General features: G+C 49.3%; 1 protein-coding gene across 6 annotated transcripts in view; it reads right to left on the bottom strand.

The window, feature by feature from the left end:
• USP43 (ubiquitin specific peptidase 43) overlaps nt 1-22,647 on the bottom strand; it is a 63,559-nt gene that overhangs the window by 34,768 nt on the left and 6,144 nt on the right. For 5 of the 6 annotated variants that reach the window (XM_053211871.1, XM_053211867.1, XM_053211869.1 and 2 more), the window contains exons 2-5: nt 17,310-17,441; nt 11,278-11,381; nt 3,931-4,023; nt 2,326-2,461 (exon numbers count right to left, since the gene is read on the bottom strand). In XM_053211871.1, coding sequence (XP_053067846.1) covers nt 2,326-2,461; nt 3,931-4,023; nt 11,278-11,381; nt 17,310-17,441 — 465 coding nt within the window. The remainder of the gene's footprint in view (nt 1-2,325; nt 2,462-3,930; nt 4,024-11,277; nt 11,382-17,309; nt 17,442-22,647) is intronic. The other variant, XM_053211870.1, reaches the window with a different exon arrangement.

Raw genomic sequence — 22,647 nt, 5'->3', positions numbered from 1 at the left:
TGCATTTCAGGGTTAAAACAAACAAACAAACAAACAAACAGAATCCAGAAAAAAAACTTGAGTTTTAAGAAGAAATGATGAGCCAAAGAAAACGGTAGACGTTAGTAAACGTAAACATGCGCTGACTACATAAATCCACAATAATAACAACTAGTACCATTACTACACCTGGAGAAAGGGGAGGAGGGATTAAAATACCGGACAATCAGGGGGCGCCTGGGTGGCTCAGTCAGTTGAGCACTGGACTCTTGATATCAGGACTCTTGATGATCTCAGGTCAGGGGATCAAGCCCCACATTGGGCTCCATGCTGAGTGCAGAGACTGCTTGGGATTCTCTCTCCCTCTCTCTCTGGCCCTCCCCCACGCATGCACTCATGTTCTCTTTCTCTCTCAAAATAAATAAATATTGAAAAAAATACTGGACAATAATATCCACAGTAATAAAACGGCGGAAGGGAGATTGAAGCACGCCAAGATCCTTGTGCTGTTCGGGAAGATTAACATAAGACTTTGCTAAATTATGCATGTTGGCGTTTTAAGGACAACCACTAAAGAAGCATAGAAATAGCATATATATGTTCCAAAGCAGAAGAGATGAAATAAAAATTGCTCAATAGAACAGAAGCAGTAAAGGAGAGGGAAAGGAATCAAAGACAAAGCAGGGTAAACAGAAAGCATAAAAAGAAAATACAAATAAATCCAAGTATATCCATGATCACAGATAATGTAAGGGGAATAAACCCGCCAGTTAAAATAAAGCAGAGTTGAAGTTCCAATCAAAATGCCTGCCTGTGCACTTAGGAATCCCAAGTGATTCCTACCTCCCTACGCACCACACTTCTCAAATTTCTGACAATTATTTTACTCTTTGAGTTGTGCAAACTCCACCTCACAGACATCCCCCTTTGGGCATTTTTTCCCCCTGTGGTTTTTCTCCCAAGACTGTCACCCCCTGTCCTATTTTCTCTTTCTCTCTCAATATATCCCCAAAGAGCACTTTGACTTCACCAAGCAAGATACACGCTTTTCCCCCACGTGATACCCCGGTAAAAACGCTGATAAGATCAGAGGCACTGATTGGGTGGGGGCAGGAAGGAGCCCACAGAGTGCATAATCTTGGAGGTTACATGGATGGATGTGCACAGAAGAACTCAACAAACCACACCCTCAAGGTGCGCATCCTTTATAGCATGTGTGTTATTCCTAAACAGAAAGGCTAAACATTAAAAATTTTGTTTTTGTTTATTTAGTTTTGACAGGGAGAGAGAGAGAGACAGAGCATGAGCGGGGGAGAGGCAGAGAGAGAGGGAGACACAGAATCTGAAACAGGCTCCAGGCTCTGAGCGCTCAGCACAGAGCCTGACACGGGGCCCGAACTCACGGACCGCGAGATCGTGACCTGAGCCGAAGTCGGATGCTCAACCAACTGAGCCACCCAGGTGCCCCAAATGCTGCAAGGTCGTCGGGGGGAAATGTAAAATTTGCATTTTACAGTTAAAGATGCAGAGGACAGGTTGCTTACTTTGTCCAAGGTCAGAAAAGTAGAGATTGACTGAATCCTAAGAAGAACCCTATTCCAAACCCTTCCCATCATGCCACATGGCTGTTGACCACCGTCACCTCCACCCTGCCCTCTCACGGGGGTCCCTGTTGCGAGTTCTGCCCTCAAAGTCACAGTAAATCCGACCTCCTTACCAAGACCCCTTTAAAAAAAAAAAGGCAGTGCACAGCCCTCCCAGTCTCCCCTAAACCTCCTCTCTCACACATCCTCAGTAGCTGCTCGTTTGTCACTTATCGCCCCTTCAGTGTCCTGGTTCCTATTCTCAGGAGCGGAAGTACGCAGCTTGGGCCGTGAAGTCAAACCACCTGCGCGCAAGTCCTGGGTCAGCTGCTTACCAGCTGTGTGACCTCAGGCGGGTCACTTAACCTCTCAGGGCCCCCTCTCGGCTCACCGGTAGGAGGAGGATAACTGTGGTACTGACTTCGCAAGGTGATGACAATGAAAGCGGCTACGAATGAAGTTCATAAAATGGCGCCCAGCACTTGGGAAACACCACGGAGGGTTTGCTGGCGTTGCAATTACTAGGGTCGCAATTATGACGATTTTGCTCATCCTTTTCTGGCAATTCTGAGTGAACGCAGGGAGAGGTCAAGGCTCGGTCATGCCAGACAGACACCAGGGACTGTCACCAATCAAACAGAAACTCACGAGTCACTAGGGAGTCACCTGGGAACCAGAAATTAGCCTAAACAGCCCTGGTCAGCGGGCCCAGTTAGCATTCCAGTCATTCGGTGACCGGGTCCCCCGTGCAATTCCGTCACACCTCATCCGCAGGGACGCCACCTTCCTCTGCGACCATCTTCCTCAGGGATGCCACTGTGCTGAGAATTGGCACGGCCAGGCCGACCCGCAGGAACCGCTGGCTCTTCGAGGGGAAGACCAACGTGACGCTCAAGAATCTGGAAAACACGAAGATGTCCACATCCTTACAGGATGGACATGAACTGCCAACACCACTGACATTGGGTCAAAGTCCAACACTTAGGCTAATCTCTGCTTCAGGGTCAAGCCAACTGTACTTTAGGTATACCGTCACCAGGTGGCGGCGGAAGGGTCTCCGCTCCCCGCACAGTTTTCTAAAGCTAGTTAAAAATAAAAGGCATCTGATTGACAATCACAGTACAGATCTGAGATCTCAAGGTTCCGTTTGTTAAATCCATCGCCTTCAGCAAAAGCAAACTTTGAAATCTGTTATGTAAAATGGTCAAGCTTCTTCCACTACGATTCAGGACCACTGATGACGCTGTCCTTTATTGAAACTCCCCTCAGTAATAGGACATTTTTCCTTCTGCCCTCCGCCCACCCTCCCCCACGCCCTCCGCCTCAAGCCCCTCTGGACTCTTTTCCCTTGGACACTCTCTTGTGTGTCTCATCCTACTTCCTACTGTCCCCACCAGCGCACTGGGGCTCACTCCTCTAGGTCATCCAGTGTGCCTCGTGTTCCTTCCTGCACAGCTCACGGACAGAGCTGGGATTTGAACCCCGGACAGACGAGCCCCGGAGTCAGCGTTCCCAACCACCGTGCGATGCTGCGTCAGGCCGGGAATCTGAGCTCACAACCATCAGTAGGCATCGATGGTGATGGACAAGCCAGTGGTGCATTTGCAGCACAGAGGGGCAGAAATGGGGATCAAGTGGCCAGGAGAGGCTGTGTGGAGCTCTGTATCTTCAGCTGCACCCTAGAGATGGAGGTCAGCAGCGGAGGGCACAAGAGATGATATTTTCGGAGAAAACGAGGGAGAGAGCCGTCTCAGTGCCAATGCAGTGCTCACCAAACGGCCACGAGGCCGACATTGCCAGGTGTCTTAGCGGTCACATGCCAAGACCCAGCCTTCTAGAACTCCTATACTACGTGCCTCTTACTTGTAAAAGCCCAGCCCACCATGCCTCTTACTGAACCCTACCCTCCTCTCTTCTGTTTTTCTCCTCTCCTTCGACACCCCCTTCCCTTTTTCTCTGCTCCTGAAAGAAACCGTCTTCCTACACCTTCACAAAGAGCAAAAAGGATTTGGAAGCAAAGCAGGGAGAAGCAGGTGGCGACAAATTTTTTTTTTTTTTTTTTTTTTTATAGGTTGGCCCCTGGTCTGCCGGGAGGTAGTGACAGGCCCGTGCCAGCTTCCCAGCAGGCCAGAGACGAAAGCCTGGCTACGGTGCCGACAGACAGAAGCGCTGTGGATAGTTTCTTCTGCGGCCAAAGAAGGGACGCGGTAGCCTTTCACGGTGTCAACATTCAACAACTGACCATCACCAGCTTTGCAAGGCTAGTTTCTAGAGAGACGCTGGCTGAGAAGCCAGACAGATAGAACTAGTAGGTGCAAGGCAGAAGGTACCCAGGAGGGCCTAAGGACAGGGATTCAAGCTCACGTACCTCGTCTGGCGCAAGGGGATAGGTAGTGACACACACAGGAAAGGATCGAAGGTGTTGCTCTGTTTCAGGCAGTGGGGACAGGTCAAGGAAGATCTGTGAGGGCCAAAAACAGAGTTTCAAAGTCAATCATGTGCGGTCGAGAAGATCCTCAAGAAGTGAAATAAAGAATTATCGTACAATCCAGCAATTCCCCTGGTAGGTACATTCCCCAAAAGAGTTGAAAAGAGGTACTCAGGGGCACCTGGGTGGCTCAGTCGGTTAAGTGTCCGACTTCGGCTCAGGCCATGATCCCACAGTTCATGAGTTTGAGTCCCACATCGGACTCTGTGCTGATAGTTCAGAGCCTGGAGCCTGCTTCAGATTGTGTATGTGTGTCTCTCTCTGCCCCTCCGTTGCTCATGCTCTGTGTCTCTGCATCCCTCAAAAAATAAAAAGTTGAAAGAAAGAAAGAAAAAAAGAAAGAAAGAAAAAGAAAGAAAGAAAGAAAGAAAGAAAGAAAGAAAGAAAGAAAGAAAGAAAAAAAGAAAGAAAGAAAACAGGTGCTCATACAAATACTTGGGCACAAATGTTCACAGCAGCATTATTCACAATAGCCAAAAGGTAGAAACAACCCAAATGCCCATCAGTGGCTAAATGGATAAATCCAGAATAGGTAAAGCCACAGAGACAGAAAACAGATTGGAGGATGCCAGGGGCGGGGAGGAAGGCTTAATGGGGTATCCAGTTTTCTTTCTGGTGATGAAAATGGCGAGGAGCTAGACAGAGGTGGTGGTTACACAGGACTGTGAACGTCCATGCGGTGAAACTGTACCCTTTTATTTTTAATTTTTTTAATGTTTATTTATTTTTAAGAGAGAAAGAGCGCAAGCAGGGGAGGGGCAGAGACAGAGGGAGACACAGAATCCGAAGCAGGCTCCAGGCTCCGAGCTGTCAGCACAGAGCCCCACGCGGGGCTTGAACCCACGGACCTCGAAATCATGACCCGAGCCGAAGTCGGCTGCTTAACTGACTGAGCCACCCAGATGTTACCAAACTGTATACTTTTAAATTGTTGATTTTACGTTATGGAACTTTCACCTCAATTTTTCAAAGAAGGAAAAAAAGTTTAATTGCACATGTTAGCGCACTGAGAACGGGAAGGGAAGCGAACACCCCTCGAGAGAGAAACGGCATGATGGCTCGCAACCTGGAAGGCATCTCAGCACCATCTCCTCCCCTGGTTCTCAGCCTCACTGTGTCCCAGAATCACAGAGGAGGCTTTCCTAAAAATGCGAATGTCTCGGCCCTTTCCCCATAGATTTTGTTTCAAGGGAGGCAGGGAAAGAGGTTCAGGCATCAGGATGTCAACAGCTCTCCCGGGGACACTAGTGTTCAGCCAGAACGTGGAACCACTGAGGGAGTCCACCCTCCTGATTGTACCAGTGAGGAAACAGAGTTCATAAAAAAGTGCCTAATAGCTAAATAGCTAATATTGTAACAGCGTTTACTATGAATTGGGCATTGTTCCAACCACTGTGAATATAATAACTCACTCACTACCCATAGCCGCCAGTATTATTCCCATTTTGCAGATGAGAAGACTAAGCACAGAGAAGTTAAGCAACAGTCCCAAGGACACACAGCTCTTAAGCGGCAGAGCAAAGCTCAGGTTCCAGGGTCCAAGTTCATCACCATTCCTGCGGTCTTTAGTATAAACGAATGAGGGACATCAACTGTTTCAGAGAAGTTATGGGGCGCCTGAGTGGCTCAGTGTCCGACTTCGGCTCAGGTCATGATCTCGTGGTTTGTGAGTTCGAGCCCCACGTCGAGCTCTGTGCTGACAGCTCAGAGCCTGGAGCCTGCTTCAGATTCTGTGTCTCCCTCTCTCTACCCCTCCCCCACTCACGCTCTGTCTCTGTCCCTCAAAAATGAATAGACAATAAAAAAAATTGTTTCAGAGAAGTTATACACACAGTATATATTCTTTAAACTTTTTCAAACTAAACACTCCCTCACTTAAGCATGTGGTCCCTGAAAATCAAGTGCAACTTTTATATTCCCCACGGGTACTCCAGTTTTATTTCCTTAATCTTGTGATGCATTCTTCCAAGATGTAAGGGATTTCTGGATGCTGCGTGCCTTGTCCTAAAATCTACACTGCCTTCTCCCTTGGGAACAAGGAACACCACCCAGCTGACAGCTGTGCTCTTACACCGGTCAGCAAGGAAACCGGGGCTGGGATCACGGGCTGGTTTCCAGAGTCTCTGCACAGAGCACCAGCTCAGCTTGAGTGGTTTCCCTGGGAGCAGACCAAATGGGAAAAACCAGGGACAAGCAAGAAAGCCTGAGGATTTCAGGGTGCGGGCGCAGGTGACCCTGAGTGAGCTGGCCAGAGCAGGTCAGCTCTCCTGGGTGCAAGTTAACAGCCATCCATGACTTCTGAAAACAGACCTGAGACTTTAATGTCCAATAACTCTGGGAAACTTCCCTTTGGGAAAACCATGCTAACGTCCTGGTAAAAAACGGTGCATACCAGGCATCGAGCTCCAGAGAGAAGGGGGACCTGGCATTTGTGGGGTCTCCTCTGCCACCGTGTTTCTCCGGATCCTTCTCCCACCTTTACCCATCATGTAGCTAGATTGAAGTAAGCCCGGAGGATGTATTTTTGTCACTGGGATATTTCCAAATCCCTGTTTTTGCACTTAAGCAAACAAATGAAAAAGAATATTTTTCTTTGAGTTATCCACTGTGTTAAGTCTACAAAAGCTAAGCGAAGCAAAACGTATGGTCTTCAGAATAGACTGCGGAAGGGATGTGAAATACACCTGTTTTTCAAAGATGAGTAATGACAACAGAGTGAATGGGACCCACAGATCAGGGAGAGAGAAGACTCTGGACGTTTCCAGGCTTCAGCCACCCCGACACGTGACCTCAGGAGACCTTCTAACCTCACCATGTCCTCACCATCCCTGCCGGCCATTTGCAGCCCTGTCCTATTGTCCCCCAAGCTCTCACGGGGTAGGGAGTGGGGGAGGGGGCAGAAAACCACCCTGCTGCCCTTCACGGCTCCCTCAGGGCTAGAACCCAGGGTTTCATCACTTACATATAAGGTCCAGTGCTCATCCTCACAAATGGCCTCCTTAATGCCCATCCCCCCATCTAGCCCCCCCAACCCTGTTTGTTCTCTATCTTTAAGAGTCTCTTGTGGTTTGTTTCCCTCTCCCCGCTACCCGCCCCCCCCCCCCCCAGCCCCTTCCCATCTATTCATCTATTTTGTGTCTTAAATTCCATCAAATTGCTTCCAACGCAAAAGCCAACAGAACTGCCCTTGGCTTTCCGCCAAGTATAAATGCCCAGAAGTGAGCCCCGGGCCCTTGATGATGCCCTACTCCGACCTCTCCCTGCGGCCGCAGACACACCCTACCCCTCACGCCCGCCCTGCGCCACCTGCTCCCAGGACAGAGGACCCGATGTCTCCACCGGCAATGGTGACTCTGAGGACACACAGGTAAGATGTCACCTCTCGGAGATCGGCTGTGAGAAAGCCTTCACAAACACGCTCGGCCATAGGGGAAATGCTGCCTGTTACGGGGACCAGGTAAGACTTCTCTCCGAATAAAAGCCAGGAGCCCCGAAGAAACGAATACACGCAGGTGCGCATGCGCAGACCCACAGGCGCGCATGCGCACGCCCCCCCCCCCCCCCCCCCCCCCGCAGGTGCACTCCCACGGCCTCCCCTCCTGTGGCCCAAACTCCAACACAGCGGCGCTCCGCGGTTATGAAGCTCACGGAGGTTTTTTTAGGTTGTGGTACGAACCATATGGAATAACTGATTATTTTCCCTGTAGCCCGTAACCTCCAGCACCCTGAGGCCAAAGCCAAAGCCGAAAACCCAACACCCTAAAAGGGAGGCGGCACCCTCACTGAACAGGGGTCTCTGAATTCACCCACAGTGAATCCTCTCTTAAAGAAGGCCGATACCGCGGCGACTTTCCATCCCCAGCAAGCCCTCCCTGAAGAGTGCCCAGGGCCTCAGGAAACACCACCAGCTTGGAGCTGGTATCCGTTGGCCACTCTAGAAAATCGCTTCCCAGAGCTCAAAAGCCCTCGCCCAGACAGACATCCCTAACTGTATTTTTTTTCTTTACTACAGACTATCAGGCACAAAGCAGGTATTTTCAGCTGTCACTGGTCCCCCCCTTTTTTTTCTTTTTAGCTTGAACACCTCAGGTGTTACTCTTCATCCTACAGTAATCTACCCAGAGAGCGCTTGCGGTCTTGAATATATCTGGTCGGCTTAAAGTCAGTTGCTCAGGAATCATGCCCTGACTCAGCCCACGCCGACCACAGACCGTGTGATCACGTGATTTATAATAAGAAAATACATATTTGGTTTTGGTCCTGGTTCCTGGCACAGGGCTCCTAAAACTCTTGGAATTACCTAAAAGATGGGAGCCAGAAGGACGAAAGGGCCACCTTTCAACCACACCTGAGTTATATTAATGAGGGGACTCGGGGATAGCCCCAGACACCTGAGGATGAGGGCCGGTGGCCAGGGGAAACAGTTGGGGGCGGGGGAGGGGGTTGGAAGTTTCAGTCCCGCGCCTCCACTTCCAAGGGAGGAAAGGAGGACCAGAGGTTGAATGAATCACTAGGGATCAATGGTGTAATCAATCACACCAAGGTAAGGAGGCCTACAGAAAAAAACGCTCCCAGGAGAGGTCTGGAGAGCTTCCAGACTGGTGAACACGTGGGGGTCCTGGGGCAACGGCGCACCCGGAGAGGGCAGGGAAACCCTGCACCGGCTGCCACACACCTTGCCGGAAGCATCTTTTCCGTCTGGCTGTTCAGAGTTGTATCCTTTTACAATGAGTTGCTGATCTAGGGAGTTAACTGTTTGCCTGAGTTCTGTGAGCAGCTCTAGCAAGTGACCGAACGTGAGGAGGGGGCCCTGGGGACCTCTGATCTGTAGCCGGCCAGTCAGACGCACAGGTGACAGCTCGGGACTTGGGGCGGGGGGGACTCTTGCCCGGTGGGGGGAGCAGTCTCGTGGGACTGAGCTCTTCAGCTGTGAGATCGGACGCTGTGTCCAGGTAAACAGTGTCCGGAATGGAGTCACCCTGGAGGACACTCAGGTGGTGTCCACAGAGAACTGTAGGATTGCCTGGTGTGGGGAAAACGCCCACGCGCCTGGTGCCAGAGGGTCTGTAGGCGGGGCAGGAGGAGAGAGGGGTGTAAAGAAAACAAGACTTTTTTCCTTTCACGCCTGTAACACGCATCTCAAAGCACCTGCCAGTGATAACGCCCCATAAAATCCCAGGAGGCACCCTAGATGCCTCCCTTTCTCTCAGGCCCTCCCCTTGCACTCTTAGAGTCATGAACGAGACCTGTTGAGTCTACATGCAGAACACGTTCCAGCCCGTGCACTCCTCTCCATCTTCCCTGCTACACCCCCCCCCCGGGGGGTCTCATGCACCATCACTCTCCCACCATAGTCCCTCAGCCACACCCCGCTTCAAATGTTGCAGTGGCTTCCTGTGCCCTTCAGACGGAAGCCCACACTTGGACAGGACACCTTAGACACGTCCCCCGTCCACCTCTCCAGCCTCACCTCCCACCCCTCCCCACCTGGCTGCTCCCTTGGCCTTTCTGTCCCTCGATGCGCCAACATCATTCCAACCCCGGGCCCTTTGCCTCTGCATTTTCCTCTGCCTGCATGACCTTGTCCTCAGAGATGCGAATAGCTGATTCACTGTCTCTAGGTTCTCAGCTCAAATGTCCCCTCTATTGAGAAGCCTTCCCAGACCTTTCTGATGACCTTATCTAAAGCTGGCCGCCTCCCACCCCCCACATCCCAAGCTGTGTCTTATCATTTCAATTATCACTACCTCAAAGAGCTGCTGTGACGTGTGTGAGCGTTACCCAACACCTCCCCCAGCAGAACGTGAGCTCCTTGAGAACAGGGGCTGTGCCTGGTTCACAGCTGGACTCTGGCACCGAGAAGGAAGGGGCTCGTAGCAGGTTAAACAGTAAATATCTCGGGCATCTCTAGAATCGAATAGCTAGAGAGCATGTGGGGTCTTTGGTTGGAATTTCTCTCTCGTGGCCAAAGAGTGATGCTCCTGGCTGTAACCGGTGGACCATGCACCACAGCCAACTCTCAGATACTTGAAAGAAGGGAAGAAAGAGAGCATGCGTGCACAAGAGAGGAAGAGGGAAGAGAGAACGCTATGAGCCAAGAAATAAGTAAATTCGTTGTGCAAAGACACCAACGAGGGGTACCTGGTGTCCCTTCCCCGCAGTCTAACCGACCCTGGCCTTAGGTTCCCCTTTCCCTCCTTCTAGCTGTTCTTTTCTCCTCCTCTCTTCTTCTTTTCCTGTCCCATTTTTGTTTCAAGCAGCCTCTGCCCTGGGCACCTGAAGATAAATAAGGCAGACACCCTGCACGTAGCTTTCATGGCTAGCCATGAAATCTAGGTTCCCTCCAGTACGCACACCGCATCTCTCGGGAAATAAACGGGCCTTACTTCATGCACAACAATAAAACGTAGACTCGTTTCGGAGCGTTTTTAAGTACCCAGTAGGCTAAGCAACCAAGGGCTGTGTCACCAAGAGGAGGTTGTCTGTAACCGATGGTTTCCCCTGCATCCTGATTATCTGTCCTTGCTGAATATGCTCCCGCCCATGCGATCCTACTCAGCCTTCGGAGCCCCCATCAAAAGGCACACCTCCTCCAAGAAAGCCCAGGGAGGTTTCTTCCCCACTTTAGACTGCTCACTGCAATCAATGTCTCATGAAAACATTATAGTACTTGGAAATACACTGTCTTATAGGAATCTCTCAGCTGTCACAGATAGAAGAGCTCAAGGAGAAGTTTTCTGAAGGCAAAGCCTGCATAATTATATATATACATATACATATACATATATATACATATACATATACATATATATACATATACATATATACATATATATACATACATACATATGTATATGTATATATATATATTTTACATCCTCCACGCTGATGGGAAATCTCGAACTTGAAATTACTTGGTAAACCGAACAACCTCTCAGTGATCGCCTGCGGGCGAAACCCTGGCCTCCGCATTCACACTCTGTTAGAACCCCTTCAAGAGGAGACGGGAGACCCAGGAGCCAGCAAGAAGGGAAGGAAGAAATCCTAACGGCCAGAGACAACAAGGAGTGAGGGGCTGCCTGGGATTTCCAATGGGAGAGAGAAGGGTTGTCTTGTGTTCCTGTTGTTTTGCAATCTCGGGGCAGCGTGGCGATGGGAGGCCAGTTACCAGCAGCTAAGTCTGGGCGATCCCTGCTAAGCACACCCCACCCTTACCTAGATTCTTACCTGTACTGGGCTTGAAAGTGGCTTTGCACAAAGCTTTGGCCTAGGGGAAGCTGAGCCGATGGGGACAGGAGGTGCTCAGGGGTTCTGCTGGCTTCAGGCTGAGGCTGCAAAGAAATGAGGGAAGGAAGCAAGATTAGGCACAGACCAGTGAGCCCTGGCCTCCTCCTGGGCCCGCTTCACCCCTCCCTGGGCCAGGACTCTGTAGGACCTGACCCCTCTGGGGAGTCCCCCACAATTTACTGCTCCGCCAGTCTCTAGACCTCCCAGACCCCCTCACGCACAGAAGGTGCTGAATGAGCAGAGCCGAGGCGTGAGCCCTGGGAGCTCCCACACGCTCAGCCAGACTCAGCTCCGATCTCTGGAGCGACTGCCCCGTTCTTCTCTCCATCCTGCTGGGCCCCATGTGTCTACGCCTCCTGCGCCTTTTGCTGGGCACGCTGCCACCGCTCAATGCGTCCACACCACATCTCCCATCTTCCGGCTGCCAAACCGCCCCATCCGCCTCTCCGCGGGAGCCAGTCTTCATGCGAGCCCCAGACAAACCAGGCTTCGTGCCCTGGCATCATGTGGAAGCTCCCTTCACCCCACGCGGATCCTGCCACGCCCCTCCGTGCTGCCCCTTATGTGTTCACTTGTTACTGCTGATGGCTGCAGCAGCAAATTCCCACACGCTGCGGGCTGAAAACGGCAGAAATGTATTCTCTCACAGTTCCGGAGGCCGGACGGCCAGGATCAGCATCCCCAGGCCCCAGAGCAGGCGTCAGCAAGGCCACGCTCCCCGCAGAGGCTCTAGGGGAAGCCTTGCCTCTCACGGCCTCTGGTGGCTGCAGAATCGTGGCTTGTGGCCCCATCACCCCAGGCTGTAAGCCCAGCATTTTGGAAGAGCCAAGGAAAGGGCCGAGGAAAAAGGAACACGTGTGAAGTGTTCGGAGGGAAGTATACCAAGGTCCAAAATTTAATTTCAGATCCATCAAGGGGCGGCGCCTGGGTGGCTCAGTCGGTTGAGCGTCCGACCTCGGCTCAGGTCATGATCTCGCGGTTTGTGAGTTCGAGCCCCGCGTCGGGCTCTGGGCTGACAGCTCGGAGCCTGGAGCCTGCTTCCCATTCTATGTCTCCCCTTTTCAATGCCCTACCCAGTTCAGTGAACAGCACACAAGCAGGATTAAGAATCAGCCTCCAGGGGGCGCCTGGGTGGCTCAGTCGGTTGAGCCTCTGACTTCAGCTCATGACATGATCTCGAGATTCATGAGTTCAAGCCCCAGATCGGGCTCACTGCTGTCAGCACAGAGCCTGCTTCGGATCCTCTGCCCTCCTCTCTCTGCCCCTCTCCCGCTTGCGCTCTCTCTCTCTCTCTCGCTCTCAAAAAAAAGAAGATTTAGCCTCCAGGCTCTGGCTGCCTGGATTCCAATCTCTGCCCTGGTACTTTGCTGAGAGAGCTGCAAAAAAAAAAACCTCTAACACGGCTCACCGGGGATGGCGGTGGGCAGGATCGCCCAGGGTGGGGTCCAGAAGGAGAAAATCCTGAGGGAGGCTGGGCTGAGAGGCAGCAGAGTGGTTCCAGAAGTGTGGACCTGGAGGTCAGAGCAGGCTGGCTCTACTCTGCTAACCAAGCGACCCTGAGCATCTCTCTGAGCCTCACTCCACATCTAAAAGAGTCACACATCCACCTCACCTCACTATGCCGCCATTCAAATAGAAAAACTGATGTGTGTGTCCTGCAGGGCGCATAGTAGGTGCTTGATAAACGGTACCTTCTTGGGCCTTTTCCTTGCCCCATCCCGTTCCTAATTCTGCAAGAGTGCAAGTGCTATAAAATGAATTGCCAAAAAGACGGTCTGTGCGAAAGTGTCTACAGGACGGTAAAAATAAGCCCTTTTCGCCGGATTTGAGAATCATTCCGATGACAGAGAAGAAAGCAGTCCCTGTGTTTTCTATTCCAGTTTCAAATAAACCTAGCTTCTATGGCCTTCACAGGTCTTGAAACAGAAATAACCTCAAAAAGAAAAAAAGAATTGCTCTGGCCCTCTCCTTGCAAGAGGGAAAATGAAGTTTCGTGTCAGCTCGCTCCTGACCTTCAAGCGTCCCCAGCCGGGCCTCCACAGGCAGCCCAATTTTCCGAGAGAGCAAATTTCAGGATTTTAACCCCACCGACCCCCCACCCCCGGGGCACATGTGGCAATATCTAGAGACATCTTTGGTTGTGAGTCACGACCTGTGGGGAGAAGAATGCTTACAAATGCATATCGCACAGGGCAGCCCCCACAGCAAAGAGCTATCTGGCCCCAGTGCAGAAGTTGACAAACCCTGAGTCACATTTCCTAGATGTGGACGCTGACTCTCCTACGTACTTGCTGTGTGGCTTGGGGCAAGTTACTTAACCTCTCTGTGATCTTCTCCGCCCTTAAGCCCAGTGCCTTTTCCAACCATCAAAGGACAGAAGAGGGAGACTGAAAGGCAACTGTCTAGCTAGCCCTGGACTTTCCAGGTAGGACGAGCCACCAGGCACAGCCAGGGAGGGGGCAGCGGTGGCGAGGGGGACACAGGACAAGACGCCTTCCCTGTGCAGCCAGAAGGAAGCCGGTCTTGTAGTGTCCTCTCATCTCTGCTGGGGAACTGAAGAGGAACGAGACACCGTGATAAGGAAAGAGATCCTGTGCACTTTGAAACAGACTCGGGTTCCGTTCTATTTCCCCCAAGTAAAAGTTAGGTGACCTTGGGCAACTTCCTTAACCTAAGTCTTCATTCACTATAAAACCCGAGCCACCCTTACAAACGGTAGAGGCTGGCACCTACGTAACCGATTCAACCACTCAGGAGTTTGGTGAATGTCTCTTATGTGTCAGTAGTGGAATAAGCACGAAAGGCATCAAGTTAGATGCACGACAGGAACAAATTATTCACAACCCAGGCGTGTCCAATCAGAATATTCCATTCTGCGGGCCACCTGCCCAGCAATGGACATGTGAACCTCACTGGGACAATCAGATCCTTCCCTGAGTGTTTTTCTGAATCTCTAAAGACTACGTGACCCTCTTGCCATCACAAGAGCACAGCTGGTCTGAGAATGAAGCCCACAAGGCATAGAGAGCCAAAGACCCAGTGACATCATCTGAGTCCCTGGATCTAGCCTTACCTGAAGCAGGTACAAGCCTGGGATCACAAGTTTATAACATACCGTTGGCATTTATAAAGCCAATAAATGCCCTTTCCTTAAGTTGGATCCAGTTAAATTCCTGTCACTTGCAACTAAAAGGGTCTTAATAAGATGAACAGAAAATCACTGTGCATAAAAGAATAAATAGCCATAATCCCACAACCCAGAAACACAATCCCCCCAAACACCATAACTTTGGAGTGTGTGGTCCTCCTAGGTTTTGCGGTGGTGATGTTTTTGCTTTCCTTTATGTGTTTAGGGGTGGCTGGGGTGGCTTTGGTTAAGATAAGAACACAGGCTTTCAAGCTGGACCCCCTTGTACTTGAACCCTGACTCTGTCCCTTCTTCAGCTGTGTTGCTTTGGGAAGGTTACTCAACCTGATTCTTGGTTTACTCGTACATGCGATGGAGATAATGATCCTAGCAGCACTGCATCAACGGCACGTTACTCAGTATATAAGGCACCCAAGACGTGATCTGAGGGGCACCGTGCAATCACTACTTCCCTTGTTCCCTGTATTTGGCAACCTGTTGTCCTGAGCAGAAGGGACGGATTTTCCAGCTCTGACAAACTCTTAGCTTTTATGACATTACACTGCTTAAAATAGGTCTAATCTTATTTGAGACATCTATGGTGATGCCCTCCTTTTCTTAAAGTTCCAACTCGTTGTCTTAAAAGAGAAAGGAACATGGGGCGCCTGGGTGGCTCAGTTGGTTAAGCATCTGACTTCACCTCAGATCACGATCTCGTGGTTCATGAGTTCGAGCCCCACGTTGGGCTCTGTGCTGACAGCCGAGAGCCTGCTTCAGATTCTATATCTCCCTGTCTCTCTGTCCCTTCCCCTGCTCTCTCTCTCTCTCTCTCTCAACAATAAACAAACATTAAAAAAAATTTTTTTTAACAGTAGTTAAGGTATACAACATGATGCCTTGGTATATACATACATAGCAAAACGATGCCATAGTCCAAGTAGTTCACATATCCGTCTCCTTGGTTACCTTTCTGTGTGCGGTGAGAGCCCCTGAAATCTAGTCTCTTAGCAAATTTCCAGTATTTGAGACAGGATGATTAACTATAGCCATCAGGAGTGTGTTAGACATCTGGACTTTCATTCTACAAGACTGTGACCTCTATTCCTTCACTATTACTCTAATATGATGGGCTCCAAGCAAATAACAAAGGGGTGGGAAGGGGACAGCCCGAAAGACCCACTTCCAGGGTTTTTTTTTTTTCATTGATTCATGAGAAGCATGGGAACTTAAAACAAAACCAGTAAAGTTCTTCTTGTGACTGCATCTGGATCAGTGTTGAGACACATCCCAAGCAATCTGTGCCTGATTAATTACCAAAGCTTGTGAAACCTTTGTAAATTACAGCAGATTCTTCATAGACATTGGGTTTTTTTTCATTATTATTAGTTGTATTTTTTTTAATTTACATCCAAATTAGTTAGCATATATCTTCATGGACATTGTTAAAATAACTTTCTTGGGGCACCTGAGCGGCTCTGTCGGTTATGCATCCGACTTCAGCTCAGGTCATGATCTCACGGTTTGTGGGTTTCAACCCCTCATTGGGCTCTGGGCTGACAGTTCAAAGCCTGGAGGCTGCTTTGGATTCTGTGTTTCCCTCTCTCTGCCCCTCCCCCACTTATGCTCTCAATCTCTCTCTCTCTCTCTCTCCCTCTCTCAAAAATAAACATTTTTTAAAAATTAAAAAAAGAACTTTGCTCACTTGCTTTGACTTTTTTCCCCCCCTAATGTTTATTTATTTATTTATGAGAGAAGGAGAGAGACAAAGCACGAGGAGAGGAGGGGCAGAGAGAGAGAGAAGGAGAGAGAGAATCCCAAGCAGGCTCTGTGCTGCCAGGGTAGAGCCCAGTGTGGGGCTCGATCTCACGGACCATGAGACCATGACCTGAGCCGAAATCAAGAGTCGGAGGCTTAACTGACTGAGCCACCCAGGTGCCCCCTCTTGCTTTGACTTTCTTAAGTGAGAAATAAAAGACCATTAGAGCAGAACCTATCATTAATCTTCATTCAGCAAAGCCTACAGAGAATACAGCTGATAAATCAACTGTGAGATATAGATATAGATATAGATATAGATATAGATATAGATATAGATATAGATATAGATATAGATATAGATATATAGATATCTCTCTCTCTACATATATATATATAAACTGTGGCTGTTAGAAACAATTTAGTGCTTTCTTACTCCCAAAGGTTGGGGGTTCCATTAAAATGTGGGAATGCTAAGAGTACACGTGCAGTCATCCATCCTGTCTTGAGAAGAAAGGTTGAGAAATCCTGTTCTATGGGGTACATCACCCAGGAAGCAGTGATAGACATAAAACGGTATCTTCTCAAAATAATAAGGAACGGCATTCAGGGCCTCAGACGGCCATACTAATGCACAGAATATAGACAAAAAGGAGATGTTTCAAACTTCATAATTTTAATTTTATGTTGGAGAGAGAAAAAGAATCTTAACCGGGCTCCACACTCAGTGCAGAACCTGACGTGGGGCTCGATCCCATGACCCTGGGATCATGACCTGAGCTGAAACCAAGAGTCGGACACTGAGCCACCCAGGCGCCCCGAGATTTTGTGAACTTTAAAATGAAAGGAGGGGCGCCTGGGTGGCTCAGTCGGTTGAGCGACCGACTTTGGTTCAGGTCATGATCTTGCGGTCCATGAGTTCAAGCCTCGTGTCGGGCTCTGTGCTGACAGCTCAGAGCCTGGAGCCTGCTTCGGATTCTGTGTCTCCCTCTCTCTCTGCCCCTCCCCCACTCATGTGCTGTCTCTGTTTCTCTCAACAATAAATAAACATTAAAAAAAAAAAAAAGGAAGAAAAGAAAGAGTGGCCAACCTTCTCGGACCCGGGCCCTCGGGAGGAGACTTCCAAGTCCTCGTGCACACGGTCCAGAAGCCAGAGCAAGAACTCCAGGGCGTCGTGCTGGGCATTGCCTTGGAACTGAGAGCCGTACTTGGAAACAGCATTCTGACAAGAAAGTAGAAAACCAGAGGGTCAGGTTAGCGCCGTAGTCACCCAAGTCAGGGCCTAGAGGCACCAAGTCTAGCAGCCGTCACTATTCAGCCCTGAGCAGCGCTGACAACCTGGGAAACGGCATAGAGGGACTGGGCGCCTGGGTGGCTCAGTCGATTAAGCATCCAACTTCAGCTCAGGTCATGATCTCAGTCTGTGAGCTTGAGCTCTGCTCTGTGCTGACAGTTCGGAGCCTGGATCCTGCTTTGGATTCTGTGTCTCCCTCTCTCTGCCCCTCCCCGTTTGCACTCTATCTCTCTCAAAAATAAATAAACATTAACAAAAAATAAAATTATAAAATTTAAAAGAAATGGCATGGGGTAAGAACTTTCCCACCAAAGCCTGCCCTTGGGGGGCAGTGTCCCCAAATGCTAGAAGGGTGTTCTGTATACAAGGCACCTTGTTCCCACCCCCCGGCCCCCCCCGGAAAAACTACTAACAGACATCCCGTTCTTTGAAAAGCCACAGGGCTGTCTTGGCTGAGTATTTGGATGCCGTCGGCCATCTGTCCTTCTGGAAGCTCTTGTCCCTTGATCGCAAGGGCACACGTTCCCCTGGCCGCCTCCATCAGTCTGTTTCCACCCTGCCCCTCTGTGCCCCCACCCCTGCTGGGGAAAGCACCTTGCCCTCCTCTCTCCGTCGGTGATAAATTCGCTCCCAAGGCTTCAGCTATGTCTCGTGAATGACCGCAGGGCGTGCTGAAGGACGTGGCCCTGAACACCGTGCACACGGCTCCCTTACTGCCTCTTTCTAGCAGGTGTGAAATTAAACTTCTGTGCTTAGATCACACGATGGCTGGACCAGCCCCTCGCCCCTTTCACAAATACTGATTTAGTGCCTACCATGTGCCAGATACTATTGTAGGGACCACAACAGTGAACAAGGTACATGAGAGCCACGGGCACTGATGTTCCTCTGCCCTTCTGGGAAACTGTGTCACAACCTCATCACTTTCTCCTATGTTTTTAATTCTTTTTTTTTTTTTATGTTTATTTATTTAGAGATTCAGAGTGTAAGCGGGGGAGGGGCAGAGAGAGCGGGAGAGAGAGAATCCCAAGCTGACGGTGCAGAGCCCGATGCGGGACTTGAACTCGCAAAACGCAATCAACTTGAACTTCAGCTGAGATCAAGAGACGTTTAACCGACTGAGCCACCCAGGTGCCCCACAACTTAAATCATTTTCTATGTGAATGCGTATTCCAGTTGTTTTAAAGGTTTATTTCAAAGGGTAATATATGCACATACTTAAAGAAAAGGATGATGGGGCGCCTGGGTGGCGCAGTCGGTTAAGCGTCCGACTTCAGCCAGGTCACGATCTCGCGGTCCGTGAGTTCGAGCCCCGCGTCAGGCTCTGGGCTGGTGGCTCAGAGCCTGGAGCCTGCTTCCGATTCTGTGTCTCCCTCTCTCTCTGCCCCTCCCCCATTCATGCTCTGTCTCTCTCTGTCCCAAAAAAAAACAAAAAAACAAAAAACGTTGAAGAAAAAAAAAATTTTAAAAAAAGAAAAGGATGATAATGAAAAGTCTTACCTCCACCCAGCCCCCATCTCTGGGTGCCTGTCCCCAGAGGGAGGCCACCCTTAGCATTTTTTTTTAAAGCATCTTTCCAAGGAAATTAAAAAAGAATTTTTTTAAGTTTGGGTTGAGAGAGAGAGAGACTGAGAGCACACGAGAGCAGGAGAGGGGCAGAGAAAGAAGGAAAGGGAATTCCAAGCAAGATTTGACACAGCTCAGAGCCCGATGTGGGGCTTGAACCCACAAACTGTGAGATCATGACCTGAGCTGAAATCAAGAGTCAGATGCTTAACAGACTGAGCCCCCCAGGCCCCCCTCCACCCGGGGCATTTTTCTAAATGCATGTGCAGGCATGAGCATCTGAGAGTAGCAAATCCCCGTGTCTGAGTGTGTGCAGATATACAGGTGCACATGTATACTGTAGCTGTTTGTTCTGCCCTTAGACGCAGCCAGGCATCAGGCGCTTGTCCCACACAGGGGTGTCCTCAGCTCCCGCCCGCCAAAGGGAGCGGTCTGAGAACCGTGGCCCCGGCCGATTCTCACCACCGCCAATCAAATCAAGTAGGCTGGGCTTTTTCCTTTCTCTTTCTTTAATCCTTCCACAAACTTTAGGCTATGACAAAGCAAAATGCAAGATTGAATGAGCTGAAATACGGGCGGTCAGTCTTCATTCCAGCCGTGCTAGTTTTGCATCTAGTTTGATTTCTTCCTCCGCCAGATTTAGCAAATAAAAATGCAAGGTAGGGGGCGCCTGGGTGGCTCAGTCGGTTCAGTGTCCGAATTAGGCTCAGGTCATGATCTCATGGTTCATGGGTTTGAGCCCCGCATTGGGCTCTGTGCTGACAGCTCGGAGCCTGGAGCCTGCTTGGGATTCTGTGTCTCCCTCTCTCTCTGACCCTCCCCTGTTCATGCTCTCTCTCTTTCTCTGTCTCTCAAAATAAATAAATAAACGTAAGAAAAAATGCAAGGTGCTCAGTTTAGTTTGAATTTCAGATAAACAATGATTGTTTTTAGTATACGTATACCGTATGCGATATCTGGGATGTATTTACACTACAAAGTTACTCATTGTTTATCTGAAGGTCAAATTTAACTGTGCATTGCATATTGCATGTGGTGACCCAATGCCTAGCCACCCTCAATATCCCACGATATCCTTAGATCCAACATCGTCTCTGAAGTGAGCAGTGCCTCCAACTCAGAATCTCTGAAACCGGGTCTTCCTTTACATTTTTTTTTAATATTTATTTATTTTGAGAGAGAGCAAGTGTGCACATGTGTGCACGAGCAGGAGAGGGGCAGAGAGAGGGAGAGAGAGAATCCCAAGCAGGCTCCCCGCTGTCGGCACAGAGCCTGATTCAAGGCTGGAACTCACGAACCGTGAGATCGTGACCTGAACCGAAATCAAGAGTTGGAGGCTTAACTGAATGAACCACCCAGGTGCCCCTAAAACCAGCCCTTCTTCCTCTTAACGTCGGTGGCCCCTTTCGGATTCTCTCTTGTACCCCCATTGGTCAGGGTCAATCAAGGCTTCTGGAATCTGGTTCCCAATGTGTCTCTGCCCTGCCCCTTCAGTAGAGAGCCATTCCCGCCACTGAGTCCTAACCGCTGCTGATCCAGAGGACGGTGCCCATGCCCAGCCCAGAGCCTCCCTCCGTGGCCAGCCCTCCCCCTCTGCCACAGCACAGCCCAGTTGGGTAACGTCATGCCTCTACTCAAACCCTCCCTGACTCACCACCCAACAATCTACTGTCCTCCAACTGGCCTGGACCAATCCTTCACCACACTCCCACGTGTTTGAAAACTCCAGGTCACCGAGCCACTCAGGTGCCCCAGACATATTTTTCCAGTCCTGCAGTCTACGCCTTGACATTTCCTTCCTTCCATGGGAAACCCATTCCCTTCGTGCTAACCATGCTGAGCCTTTGAGATGGACACTCTTCATCTCTGCCTGACTGGAAAGCCAGACAACCTTTCCAGAAAGGATCCTGGAATTCTGTCAAATTCTTTCGACAACTTCAAAAAGATAGACGAGATAGGGCCTTAGAAACGTCCCTACGGGGGCGCCTGGGTGGCTAAGTCGGTTGAGCGGCCGGCTCTTGATTTCGGCTCAGGTCGTGATCTCGCGGGTTCATGAGTTGGGAGCCCCGCGTCAGGCTCTGCACTGACAGCTCGGATCCTGTTCGGGATTCTCTCTCTCTGCTCTTCCCCTGCTTGTGCACGCGTGCTCTTTCTCTCTCTCTCTCAAAATAGAATAAACTTAAAAAAATAAAATAAGGGTCCTTCTATGTATACACAGTAATTTCATTTTGGAGGATTTAGCATAAGGAAATGACAGTAGAGAAACTGTATGCATTGAACTCTCCTGGGGAAGCCTTACAGCACACTCAGCTGGCCTTAAAAACTATGCTGGAGGAAATAATGAGAATAAATGATCCTATCTTTTTTTTTTTAAAGTGCAAAAATACCTATTTGAGATTGTTTGACATCTATTTGTAGCTAGGCAAAGACCAGAGCTACATGGCAAAATATTAACCACTGGTTATCACAGAAGGAAGGATGGGACCATAAGTGATTTCTTCCTTTGGACGCTGCAAATTTTTTTACAGTGAGTTTTGTTCTTCCGTTGTGTTTGCTTGTTTTGTTTTGTTTTCCCCGAAAAACCAGGTATTTTACAGACTTGGGGCTTTTTTCAAAATAACTTGACCTATTGATCCCTACAGAAGACACAGAAAGTCTATTAAAATGTGACCAGAACTGTATTAAAGCGAAACCCTCACTTGGGAGAGATGGATGGAAATCTTTAGTACGTTTACCCCACAACACAGCATAGCCCTACCTGCGTGTGTGTGTGGGTCTCTCTCTCAACACTGATTTTTTATTTTTATTTATTTTATTATTTTTAATTTTTTTAATGTTTATTTATTTTTGAGAGAGAGAGAGAGAGAGAGAGAGAGAGAGAGAGAGAATGAGTGGGGAAGGGGCAGAGACAGGGGGAGACACAGAATCTGGAGCAGGCTCCAGTCTCCGAGCTGTCAGCACAGAGCCTGACGCAGGGCTCGAACCCACAAACTGTGACATCATGACTGAGCCTGAGTCTGGCCACCCAGGCGCCCCTCAACACTGATAATTTTTAACACATCCCTTACAAAATTATTCCTAGTTATTTCATACTTCTGGTGGGTTTTGTGAACGAAATCTAATTTCCATACGTTCTAAATGGTTATTGCTTTTGTTTTCTATCTTGTTTCTGACCTCTTTAGTGACCGCAATAACTCTACAATATGGATTTCTAGACCCATCCAGTACTTTCCTTTCTGCTCAATATTTTTTACTCAATTTCCACATCGTGTCTTACTGTTTTTTCCAGAACTTCCAAAATAAAAGAGCAACGAAGGAGACATCCTTGCTTTTAAAAAGCAATGCCTCTAGTGCATCATTTGAGGCATACTGTATGTCTAAAACTGTAGGTCTAAAATTGATGCTTAAGTACATAAGCTACGATAAACTGCAGATGGCTAGAATCCTGAATATAACCATGGGAAAACTAGAAATACATAAAATAGAATATTTATCAAAAGGTACGATGTAAATAAATCTACACCTTCCAGCACTGGGGACAGGAAGGAGTTTGGAGAAGACATCTGTG

This window comes from Acinonyx jubatus, chromosome E1 (assembly GCF_027475565.1).
Source record: "Acinonyx jubatus isolate Ajub_Pintada_27869175 chromosome E1, VMU_Ajub_asm_v1.0, whole genome shotgun sequence".
Taxonomy (NCBI): Eukaryota; Metazoa; Chordata; class Mammalia; order Carnivora; family Felidae; genus Acinonyx; species Acinonyx jubatus.
Note: the sequence above shows the minus strand (reverse complement) of the source record. Positions and strands in the feature narration are given on the sequence as shown.